Source organism: Vanellus vanellus (genome assembly GCF_965231255.1).
Source record: "Vanellus vanellus genome assembly, chromosome: 1".
Taxonomy (NCBI): Eukaryota; Metazoa; Chordata; class Aves; order Charadriiformes; family Charadriidae; genus Vanellus; species Vanellus vanellus.
In genome coordinates this window covers 63,345,919-63,358,718 of record NC_138905.1, presented here as the reverse complement: position 1 = coordinate 63,358,718, position 12,800 = coordinate 63,345,919, and the positions used below count along the sequence as shown (strand labels likewise).

The 12,800-nt window shown below is 42.5% G+C and overlaps 1 protein-coding gene across 1 annotated transcript in view; it reads left to right on the top strand.

Annotated features, from left to right (window-relative positions):
• The window catches only part of TBXAS1 (thromboxane A synthase 1), a 233,219-nt gene that overhangs the window by 154,156 nt on the left and 66,263 nt on the right, over nucleotides 1-12,800 (top strand). Inside the window, exon 9 of the mRNA XM_082493832.1 lies at nucleotides 11,191-11,505. Coding sequence (XP_082349958.1) covers nucleotides 11,191-11,505 — 315 coding nt within the window. The remainder of the gene's footprint in view (nucleotides 1-11,190; nucleotides 11,506-12,800) is intronic.

Below are 12,800 nucleotides of genomic sequence, written 5' to 3'. Positions count from 1 at the left end.
TACTTATTGTGGAAAAAGTGATTGGAAACCTTGAGGAGAGGCTTTCTAAAATGTGCCCAGGATGTCAGCTGGCTGCGGGGCAGGACTCCTTGCGTGGCATTCCTCCGTCTGCCTTTTGCTAAAGAGCAGCCTGAACAGTTGTCGCGATTCCTCTGCCTCCCCGAAAATCCACCTAGGAAATCCTGCATCTGCGGCAGTCAACGGCAGCCTTCGTAGCCTGTGACTCTGCAGGGCTTTCTCCACTTTCTTCGCAGCGACTGCCCTTCATTTTTCCCTCCCGCTGGGATAAGCAAGCTATATCTAAGAGAGACAGAGAACCAGAGGGGAGCCGAGCACCTCCTTTCTCTCTTCAACAGAAATGTACACTTTTTAATAATGTAATCTCAATTAAAAACATACCAATTAAAATGGGCTTTTTAGTAGGTCTCTGGGGAGCGGGAGCCATAATTCACATTAAAATGTAAAGCTCCAGAAGCAGGGAGAGCTAGGTGCATTGCAATTGCCCAAATATTCAGTGATTTTAATTACAATGGAAACTTGATAAATTGCTTTGTGCCACAATCCATTATTAACAGCTTAATGAATATCACTGCTGTCTGTTTTAAACTGCTCCACGGTGAAAACTGTTGTCGGTATTTCGGTCGCGAACCCTTTAACTTTTAGCACGTTTGTAACTTCGCCCCTTAAAAAGGGGAGGGGGGGTGAAAGTCTGCAGGCTTGGCGTGGGGTCTGGGTAGGTCCTGCTGGCTGCAGCGTCCCGAAAGAGAGAGAGAGACGGGAGGAAAGATGGAGCTTTTGTGTTCCACCAGTATTGGGACTGGCCAGGGGTTAGGCCTGCTCCTTGCACAGCTTAAGAGCAGTGTCCCAGCTGTACTTCGGGCGTGCGAAGGGCCCTTGTGCCAGCTGAGGGGTCACCGGAGCACAGGGAATACTACCTTTACCTGAGCTGTTTCTCTACACGCTACTCCTTGGGCTGGAGGGCTCTTTGGGGTGTCTGCTCAGGAGTAAAGAGAAGCAGTAGTGTAGCAGCCCGTGATCAAGCAGGCTCATGAGCTTGTTTTGGAGTGAGCAAAGTGCAAGTTGGTTCGAATTCCCCAAGTTTTAGCCAGAAAAAAAAAAAAAAAAAAAAAAAAAAAGCTGATTTGAGGCATGGAATTAGGCAGGTCCTTTTGGAGCGCTGAAATGTAAACTAGTGATTGTGTTCAGCTTTGAACGGGGACAAAACATTCATTTTTTTTTTTCTTGGCAGTTGTTACGACTGTAATTGTGCTAATGTTAAGATGCTACATATTTATATGTATATTTATAGTAAACTGGTACCTTTCCCCCCCTTTTCAAAGCAGCCTAATATTTCAAGGATAAAGGTTATTATTAGGAATGTTATTATTTTAGATGCTAACAGCAGGTACGGTGGGCTTGTAGTTGTGCCCCATTGAAGTGTTAAGCCGTAGGGATTTAAATAGCCGTGGTCTGGCTTCTATGAAATTTATTATTTATTGTGGGTGTTCTGTTTTCACTTTTCTCTCGATTGTGTGGTCTGACTGAAGGGTCACAATCCCCAAAGTGGGGTTACTGCCAAGTGCTTGACAAGATCTTGACAAGATTTGAGTGAGATGCGAGTTAGATCTCAGGACATAAATGACTGGGAACTGCTCTTCTGATTCAGAGAAGTCACAAGTGCGTATGTGGGATAAACATGATTTGTCTGAATATAATTAATGTCTCAGGTTTTGCTATTATTATTCTGATTATGTTTTTCTGGAAAACAACAAAAACGTATTCACTGTCCCCATCTCAGAAATGGCAGCATTACTCATAATGATGTTCACTTGCACCCTGCCAATTACACAGAGCTCTCCTGGTTCATTATATCAATAATTACACATAGGATTTTTTTTTTTTTTTTAAATCTTTCATTGACAGAGGATTAATGATGCCTGTAAGTTGCTTAACTATTGCTCAGTCAGGGATATGTAAGATGTGGGAGATGTCCTCATATTTTGGGGGAGAAAGACAGCTGGTATTGTGGCATGCTGTTAATATTCATGTGTTTCTAAAGTTGTTTATCTTTTTTTTGGTTTGTTTGTTTGACTTTAGGAAGCATTTCAGACCACAGGGCTGCCTGGCTGTCATTTTTCATGCATCCCTGTACTGGCAGAGGACAAAGTGGCATGAAATGTATAAAATGCCACTTAATTTTTCTTTTGTTCTTTCATTCACGCACACATGCTTCTTCTGTGTGTTTGTCAGTGTGCACAAAATGCCTATATTTGCAAGATAATGGCTGTGTAAATATTAGAAAGTCGTACTGAAACTCTGTGAAGAAAAGGAGAGCAGTGGGAGAATCCTTCCTGCTACTGAGGAGCCATCTATTGGATAAAACCCATAACTGAACTGAGCATCCATGGAACTGCAGAGGATAACACAATTTGTTGTTGGTCATCGGGTAGCTGAAAATAATCCTTTCCTTCCCAATAGTGCTTTTAAATATTCTACACAGTTTCTAACTGTGTTAGAAACCTGTACCTCTGCATGCACACAAGCGGAGAGTCAGACGTAGAGGCAATTTATGTGCTGTAGGTAAAAGCCAGTTTAATATAGCTGAAGATCCAGGGTAAATCCTAATGTAGGGTGCAGGTGTGGATCACGAATGGATAAGCCAGCAGTAGGATAGCCTGCCAGCAGTGGAGAGCAGTTGCTCAGAGAAGTAATGGAAAATACAAGTGTTTTTTTCCATATCGTTAATGAAGAGCTTAAATAACATTAACTGTACTTTTTTTTTTTTGTAACGGTGCATATCATTTATGTTAGTCTCACAGCCATAATTAGTATAGTCAAAAAAAAAAAAAAAGATTTTTTTTAGTTACCCAGAATTAATTAAGGCCATCACAAAACCAAATAATGAGGTGTTCCTTCCCTCAAAACGTATGCAATCTGTATGTACTGTGCTGCAGAAAGAGAGGATCTTGAGCAAAGCACAGGGAGAGGTAAGGGAGGACAGAATGTGAACAGTAAACTCCCAGGATGGCCCTGAAACGTCCTGATGGCTCTTCAGAGTGAGTGGTGGGGCTTTGCAAGCATGTTAAAGAGACCATACGGGGCAGGAAGAACAAAGGATAAGGAAGCAATAATGAGATTCCTGTGCATTTTCTTGAATTTCGGGTGACTGCTAAAACCAGAACTGATTATTAATTAGGAATTAAATTTGAGCAAACACAACTAAAATCTGTGGCAAAAATAGAAAGGGAACAGAGGGCTGTCTGCAACAGCAGCCTTTAGTCAGCAATTTGAGTCAGCAGAGGGTCAAGCTTCTTGGTGTCAGACACTTCGCCTAAAACACTCCCTTCCTGCATCCTCCCTTCCTCCTGCGAGTAGCGGAGGGGAGGAGTGTCGGATGGTTTACTGGGAGGCCAGATAAGCTTCAGGAGAGGATGCGTGCGTACAACATGCAGGAGGGTGGTCAGCTGGCTGCTGGCTTGTGAGTCGGTGCCTGCTCCGCACGCTGGCGTGCGTGGTGGGGGGGTGGTGTCCCGGCCCTGGCTGTTCTTCTTCCCCAGCCCCCAGTTATTTCTTCTCTTGCTGTATTTGCCTGCTGTGTAATCTGGTAACTTCACTCCTCCACCTCCAAGCAGCAAAACACGTGTGGGGCAGGAGAAGCTCAGCTACCGCATGTACAAATCCAATGTTTATTGTTTCTACTCTGATAATGCCAGGAGTCATTATTGGAGTGTCATTATCAGGGTGTCCTTATCCTAAATGTTTTCCAAATACAGAATAAGGAGGTTGCAGTCCACTGTTACTTGCTACCAGCATCTCTTGCTCACCATGATGCAGGGATTGGGAAAACTGGATGAGACTCTAGCCATTGCATTTTGGGCTGTTTTCTGAGCCTTCCCCATGTGTGTGAGTGATGGAGGGAGCTCTGGGGGCTACACAGTTGTGCTGTACCCTGGGCCGAGGCTGCCAGCACAGCACAGCAGAGGTGCCAACCAGCTGCCACAAAGCGCACAACACTTGTTTGCCACCAGACTGAATTTCATGGAGAAACTTAGTGCTTCTCTGAGACACCCAGCTCATTCTGCTCAGCCTGGTATTGGAAGGAAACTCCCCAGTGTCGGAGGCAACGGTCAGTTCATGAGGGGTGTAAATGGACCAGGCTGTGGGCAATCCCTTGGTTTTACACTGAAGAACTACTGGAAGGGTTTCCAGCTCTCTAGGCAAGCCATAGGTTTCTCTATGGACTCACGTAATTAATGAAACAATCAGATAGGTGTGCGCCTTATTTTCTGTCTCCCATGACTGTGGCATCTCTTCATCCCGCATGTCGCTTGAGCCAAGTTAGGCTACCAGCTAGGGTCTTGCAGCTCAGAGTCAACAGGTCCACACACTTAAGATTAAAAGCAGCCGCCTTCTTACAAGAGCTGTTAAGCTTGTTTCAACTAGAAACAGTTCTTTGCTCTCTCTCTGTTCACTAACAATTAGATCTGAAATTCAAATTTGTTTTCATCCCTGGGATGAAAATGTGGGATGTGTGGGAACATCTCTAGAAGGAGGCTAATGTCTTTCAAGATGTGAACCTTCTCCTGCCACTTTGCAACATTTTAAGCTGAAGGGAGGTGGGTCCCTAACAAAATCTTGTTTTTAAGAATTCCCCCCAGCTTTATTATCGGGTCAAATTGGGCTTGCCCATGCCTCTGTAGATTACTAACACTCTTACTTTAACTTTGCCTTTTGAAGGTCAGAAAGGTGCAAAATTTTTGAGGAAGAAACCGGCAGTACCTAAGCACTCTTCTTCCTCACCTCGTGAATGGAGGCACTACCACGTGAAAACAATTTTGTATTTTTCAGCAGTATGATTTTTCTGTTATCAGCCCGCTTTTTTAAAGACCTACTGAAGTTGTGTATATAGAGAGAGGCAGATATACAAGTAGAGGTTGTGGAGCCTCAGACGTTATGGGTGTAGCTGGGTGAAATCTAATGATCTGCAATATCTGCAGTGACTCACTGGAGGAGGGGAAACCTCTCCAGTGACGAAAATGGTTCAGTGCTGGGGTGCAGTGCCTGGGGAGGCTGTGGGATGCTGGAGTTTGGCTGGGTTTTTAAGAACAGGTTAGACAAACAGCTGTCAGTGCTGGTTTGGCTGATGCTGCCTCATGGCAAGGGGATGGAGTAGATAACTTGCTGAGTTCCTTCCAGGCCTCTTTCCCCCATGTAATGGTGCTTTTGCCTTAAACTCTTTGAGTCTGTGTAAATCTGTTTTCATCCTAGGTCTTAAGGGTTTTCTGAGATCATCATTAGCTTTTGCTCATGGGGTTTTATAAGATTTGATGTGTGTTGTACCGATTTTACAGATGGAGAAGCTGCGCCAGTTATAACTGTGTTTTAAAGGCAAAAAAGGGACTGCAGCTTGAAGCATCCCAGCTTCTGTGGAGGTCACTGCTTTAACCAGTAATTCATACCGGCCACTCTGAAGATGTAGTGGCAAACTCAGCCAATAAAATCCATGTCATGCTTGAATTTACACTTACTTTTGGGTTTTATTTTTATTTTTTTAAAAGAACATTGGTTGCATATAGAAGATATGTTTTGTGGCCATGTTTGATGCTTTCCACACTCAGATGCTTTCGCCCGGTCCCTGATGCACCTGCCCCTTCTGGGCCTGCTCAGCATTTCATGTCGCCATTTTGCAACATTATTGTAGGGACACTTCTTTTTTACTTTCAAATAGAAAGCAAAGGCTTTGCTGTGGCTTCTGACATCAAGTGCGGTGTCATTGAATATTCAGAGTGCTGCCTCATTGCTGTGAACTTCTGCCAGAAACTTGCACAGGAGTTTAGTGATGGTAATATATGAAAATGTCAGAACAAGTCCAAAGTCGTACAAAATCTCAGTCTGGGGGTTCACTACAAATGTTGAGATCAGGCCAGGGTGGCAAAAGGCTGCTCCACTTTCCAAGTGGGAACTCAGAGAATTTTTCTTTTTTTTTTTTTTTTTTTGCTTTAAATTTAGTCAAGTTTTTAATGCAAGTTATATTGCTTTGTAAGACGTGCCTGCCCTCAGACATTCAGCCCATTTACAATAAAAACATTACAGTGGTTTCACCAGCTGATGCTTACAAATGCAAAAAAAAAGAGGGTTTTTTTTTCTGCCAGACTGAAAGCCTCCCAGCCACTCTCGAACAACGGCCGTACCCTGCGGTTCAACAGACTCCAGGTCCTTCCAGAGCTGAGCATCACCCGTGAGAGCACCATGCCCTCAACCTTCAGACGTGCAAATTTGAGGCCTGTGAGCTCTGGCCTCCCAGTTAATTCCAGCTTCTGGGTTTAAGTGCAAGAGAAAAGGACGATCTCTTGGAAATGTTTTGGGATTAGATGTGTTGGCAGAGAGACTGGCTTTTTTGTGTTTTCACTGAGAAACCAAATGAAACCTGCAAGTGTCAGGGAGGGGCTGAATTTGATCCTTTCAAAGCAGTTTGGCAAAATGGTAGTTCTAGTGGGACTGCATTTTGTGCTTCTTTTTCAAAAGGATCTGGGCAGCTACCACAGTGCTTTACTGATAACTTCAGGGTGACATGGGTTTGTCTCACCTAAAAAGATGGTTGCTAAATCAAACTTACAAAAAGTGACCTGGGCATAAACTAATATAGCAGCTTTTGTACAAGTTTGTAGGAAATTGAAATAATATGAGATGTGAGCTTTCTACCTGTTAGATAAGGATTCTGAAGCTTAGGTTCTGCTTTTGCGAGCTGCCATCAGAGCATTTGAGAAAGGCTAGGAGGGTTTGCACAGTTTATTGTGAGTGGCATTATATTAGCAGCATCGCATTTGTATGACTTTTGCACCACAGCAAGTGCTTTACAGAATACCAACCAATTATGTCTTCTAGTTTGGTTCCTTGCTTTACCTTAAGTTGCTTTTTGTAGTTCTGGGCTCTTCTGGACTCAAAATGGGGAATTGAACTGTCAGAGTGGTACAAAAATTGAGTATAGTTTGCAGAAAACACAACTGAAATCACATCATTACGAACAAAAATTCTAACTGATAGACACTTGGTAGTTTTCCTTAAGTAATTTTTGACTTCGCCTTGCGGAGAAGTTGTATGGCTCCATCTCTTTACTGAAAGCATAACCCAAGGGTCCCCTGGATCCCCAAAGCAGCGGTGAATTTGCCAAAAGGTCAGCCGGTATGTCAATCGTAGATGTGAAAACACACTTCCCTGTTTAGGATGGAAAGAGCTGGAGACATCCCCCTCCCCCTGCCCCAAGACCCTTGCCTCCTGTGAGAAGAGTCATGATACATCACGCATGTGAGAGGTACATCTCTCTTCTTCTGACAGTTGCAAAACTTAAAAGCCGTGATTTGAGGAGGGGTGATAGGTGCTGCCGGATTGGCCTTCCCCAGTATAGCACACATCTATTCTTCCGGTGTGTAGCACACAGCTCGTTACGGTTCTGTGCAGAATGATTTCTCTGCATGGCCAGGTGATGTTTAAGGAGACTAATGAGAGAAATGATACGGCCCAGAACACTGGTGTCAGGGAATATATTGCAAGGTGTCTATCTTGGGGAAGCTGAAAGCGGGGCTTGTCTTATTATATATTTCAAAGGGGATGTCTGTGTCACCACCAAGTTAGACATGCGCCCTGTCCCATACTGCATTCAAATTAGATTTTTTTTTCAGATAGTAGCTTTCCATTCCGTTTTCATTGGCTTAATGATAGGCTCTGTGTTGTACGGGGGCAAAACAAGAGTCCGTCACATTGGCACGCCGTTCTTTTGAAGCGGGAACTTGTTTCTGAGGCCATTGTAACATAACTATGCAAGTGTCAGAGGACAGGATAGAGGCTATTATGGGCTTCTGCTTTTTGTGAGGAAAATCAAACAAATGTCCCTGATGGAAAAAGGAAGCTAGCAGCTGTATGTGATGACCAGAGAATGGTTTTGTGCAGTTACACTGTCAGTACCTGGTCTGTTGTCAAACTGAAAAAAACTGCCTTTTTTTTTTTTTTTTTTCTGCTGTCAACCTAAGTGAAGAAAAACCCTGTGAATTTTCATGAGATACCTTTTCCTCATTTCCAACACTTAACAATCTAATTATATTTGGTTTTATGCTAGTGTTTGCCTCTATTGCCGTTGTTAGGTTTTTGAGTCAGAGTGATTTTTCCATCCTGATGGTGCAGAAGAAAAATACGTTTCATTATGACTGGTTATAACCCTGGAAATCTTTTCTCTCGCTTGGGTTGATGACGATTTTTTATGTTGCGTTCTATACCGATGCCTTAAAGTGAAGTAGAATGAAGCATAAGGAAGAGAAGCTTTGCTAAAATATAGCTCCTTCCACTGTGTAGAATTATCCTGAAAAAAGTGTGCTTTTTTTTCCTGATTTTATGCTTTTTTTCCCCGCTATTATTTGAGTAGTTTTCTACGAATGAACGTTGGTTTTGTAAGGACTGTTTATGAAGCCCTTGCTTTTAGCAACCTCTGCTCACCTGTGAACAAATTGCATGGCACAGATAGTTGTTTCTCAATAGGGTGACCTTATAAACAGATTCTGTAACAAGACAAGCTTTTAAATTCCTAACCAAATATATTATGTGAGTAATAAAAAGAGCTCCTCAAAATGGCCACAGAGGCATTTCAGAGCACGTTCTTGGGAATATTCACTTGTGCTAGCTTTCATTAAGTTTGCTTTCAGCAAAAATTCTCATGAATGAAATTTTATTCACTAGTCATTATGATTATTACTTTACTATCATAGCAATAAGCAGATGCTTTGTGTAAGGCTGAGACCTGATTTTGTCTAAGGCTGGAGAAACATCTTATAGGGTCTCCAGAGAGTGTATTGTCTAAATATAAGACTAGATTCAGCTAACAGCTCACGACTGGGGACTGCAAACCCTCAGAGAGCAATGGGTTTGTTTACAAGAAAATTCACAGCTAGAGAAGGATGAATGCAGAACCTTACCAAATGTTATACCATTTGAACTATATTATGGTACAGTGTTACAACTCCACTGAATATGAATGTAATTATACTTTTTTATGTTATAAAGGTAGTTTAGGTGATAATGACTAGTCTTACGGATAAAAGGGACTATGTCTATATGTGCAGTTCATTACTGTACTGGACTAGTTTATCCACACACTAATGAACACACTGGAACTGGACTATTGGTTGGTTTGTTTTGTTTTTTTTTATTTAAAAAATGGCCTAACCAAAACATATGTACCAGGAAAATCTCTGAAGCATAGGCTATGCCAAAGGCTTGGACACTCAGTTGTGCAATACATGAACTACCAGAATGCACAGCTGAAGTGTGTGTGGAGTCTTCTTTCCTCCAGTCTAGAGGAACTTAAAAGAGCAGAGGTACATATCACGCTGGAGGAGAATGACTGTGGCAGGGAAGTTGCAACTTTTGGCTTGCTGTATTAGAAATGAGAAACCAAGGAAGCATGGCCAATTTGAATATGGAAATTGTGCCTAAATCTAGGCAAAAGGAAGTATTTTCAGAGCTGGAGCTCATTTGCTGAGCACAATGTGTATAATGTGGCTCTGTGTTCCTTCACGTGGGGGAAAAGCACGTATTCCGTGCCTTGGAGGAAATGCAGTTTGTCTGGCCAATTTGTAGAGTCCTTCAGTGCGCGGTGACCAGCACTGGCTACCATCTGGAGCATTCGGTGCACCAGGGTGCAGGATGCACTATGGTCATGGGGGTACAAGGGGCATCATGTACACATGCAAAATGAAATGGTTCTGTAGGGTGGAGGGAAGGAGCTGCTAAAGAGGCAGTGTGCCTTCTATTACTCAAAAACCTCAAAATAACCATTCCTGTCTGCCTGTGGCTCGGTCAGAACAGTTTGTTGGCAGCAGGGTTGAGCACAGGACGCTAAGTATTTCTTCTCTTTTGTTGTCTCACTGCTCTCTTTTCCCATGTCGTGTGAAAAAAAAAAATCTGATTAAGTCCTTTGACACTTGTAATTAATTAGTCAGTCCTTCCTTACTCTTATCTTGTTTGCTTATCCTTTTCTCTCCCTTTTCCTTTTTCTACTTTATCTCTCAATCATCAAATCCAAGAAATCATTCAAATGATCTCTTTTTAACAGATAAATGCAGCTTTACAGCATTTTTTTTCTTTTGAAGAAAGACTTGGTCCCTTCTTTTGTCCATCCCACTGCACAAGTTGTCATGTTCTGGCACTACAGTCACTTCTGAGTCCTTGAGCTATCATGTATTCTGTTGGTATTTGAGGAATTGAAAATCAATCACATAGCCTTATGGCTTAGGTTCAGCACAATTCTATTATGCCCACTCCCAAAAGTCAATTCAAACCTTTTGGGTTATATTTCAAAGCCTAATCAAGCTTGCTGTCCAGACTGGTTTGGAGTCAACTCACTCTTGTCCATAGGTCTGTTTATTAGAGTTTTTCTGACAGAAACTAGCGTGAAAGAAAGCAGTTTTCATAACAGTAGAACTATTCAGAGAGGGTTTTGGAAAGACAAGCCACCCAAACAGGTTTTATGGTAGAGGAATGCTTATGGTTGTAATGTGCTTCTGCAAATATATTTTTTAAAAAAATGCTATGGTCGTAACTGTACTTTCTCATCAAAAGATTCAGGAGCTTACTGAGATCAGTTTCTTGTCTTGTCTTGTTAAGCTGGCACAGAAATTATTGTAGCTGCAACCCTAAATCTAGATGGGGATTTTATGCTTTGCACCATGTGAACAAATGAGGATGGTGCCTCCAAGCAGATGGGCCAACTCCTCCAAGCATGAGTTGTGCCACCTCCACTTGGCAGGTGCACATGGGACCGTGCATTGACTATGGCAATACCCTTGCTTCCAGCACGTGCCAAGAACTCAGCCTGAGGATGAAAGAAGCTCTGTATGGTGCTGGCCATTAAAAATCCTCTGTTGGCAAATAGGGGTCATGCCGGTTATGTTATATAACAATTCTATACATACCTGTTATGTATTGGGGGCAGATCAGTCTCATCCCACTGGATAGAAAGCAGTGACTGGCTCTTAGTGATGGCATTTCCAGCTAATTTATAGAAGTCTCCTCATTTGGTGAAAGGCTGGTGGCCATTCTGTGGGAGTCAAGTGGGCAATATAGATAGGAAAAATCCCCCATGGGTAAAGGCATCGCTCTGTAACCCATTCTTCATGCTTCTTCTTGTCCTGTATTCTGCAGAGGCGCAGAGATTTTCTCCAGTGGATGCTCGACTCCCGTGACTCGGCTAACTCCCTGGCAGCTGGGTGTTTGGATGTGATCAGTCCATCTGCTGCTTCCAGACAGAATGAGGCGCCTCTTGCTGGTAGGGCCCCATCTGAAGAGGTTCCGAAGACATTAACGGATGATGAGATAGCAGGCCAAGCTTTCCTGTTCCTGATCGCTGGGTACGAGACCACCACTAGCACACTGTCCTTTGCCACGTACTTGCTAGCCACCAACCCAGAGTGCCAGGAGAAGGTGCTTCAGGAGGTTGATGAGTTCTCAACAAAACACGTGAGTACAATGTGCTGGTGTGGAGCTTCATGCGGGGAGCAAGGCAATGTGAGTGTCATCATGACACTGTGGCGTCTGCATGACCCCTATTTGTCTCAGTTAAGTGTGAATGTATTAACATTTTATTAAGATTTTCAGCCAAAAAATCAAAATCAATTCGTATTGATTTTTTTTTTTTTTGGAAACTGTTAAATAATGTCACTTTACAGCAACTTGAAGAGATGGCCCAGAAACTTTGTGTCATAGTGAAAGCTTAACCTTTACAAAATATTTTACATTATTGAAATAAGCCATCTGTGGCCAGACTAAAACTACACATTTCTTTTTTTTTTTTTCCTTTGGTCCAGATACTCATATTGGGTTTGTGGTCAATTTTATTTACTGATCTTTGTAAGGACTTAAACTGTTCTTACAAACAATAAACTGCAAAGTTTTGCTTTAAATGTTCATACTTTTTTTTTTTTCACCAGCAGAATATATGTATATGCTAAAAAAAAAACCCAAAACCCCAGTATCTAATTCTCTTATACCGTGTTCAAATTACTTCTCCTTCACTATCTGTACTTACCAAGGGCATTTATGTTTCCTTGATAACCACTGACAATGTTTTGTATATCTAGCGGATCATGCAGCAGCTACTCTTCCACCTTGAACTCTCTGCACAAGTTGTTAGTTATGAGAATTCAGACTTTTCTTTTCATGAGCGCTTTTATAATGGATCATGAGGCTAACAGGAATAAAAAGGCACCAGGCATGGCTGTCTTGCAGGATGTTAGCTGCTGGATTTGTATGCCGAAATCCTTAACTATGCAATTTGGGGACTTTCATACTTTTTATGCATTCCATGCTCTGTGTTGCACTTACAGAACAAGAAAAGAATTGTATAATTTTCTGCTTTGCTGGTAATAGAAGATTCTCGACTGTGCAGAAGCGTGCCCATTCAAAAGCTACCATTTCCCTCCTTCTGGGTGTGCAAACATAAAAGCCAGGATTTGTGTACACAGAAAATGTCGTCTTTTGTCTTGCACAAGGAGGTTCTGAGCGTGGTGGTTCTGTGTCCGAGATGATTGCTTTTGCTCTGAGGGTTCAGATTGATGATAGCAGTGGAGGTTAAGACTGCGCAATCTGATCCACAAGAGCTTTTTCTCGGTGCGTGCTTCGTCCCTCTGGTGTGAGTTAACTCAATACAATGAAACCGTTGATGTGTTGTGTTCTACTTTACAGGGCTTGGGTTATATGCTTAGGTTATTAGCTCTACAACACTCCAGCTAGAGCGTGTTTACTTGTTTCATTGC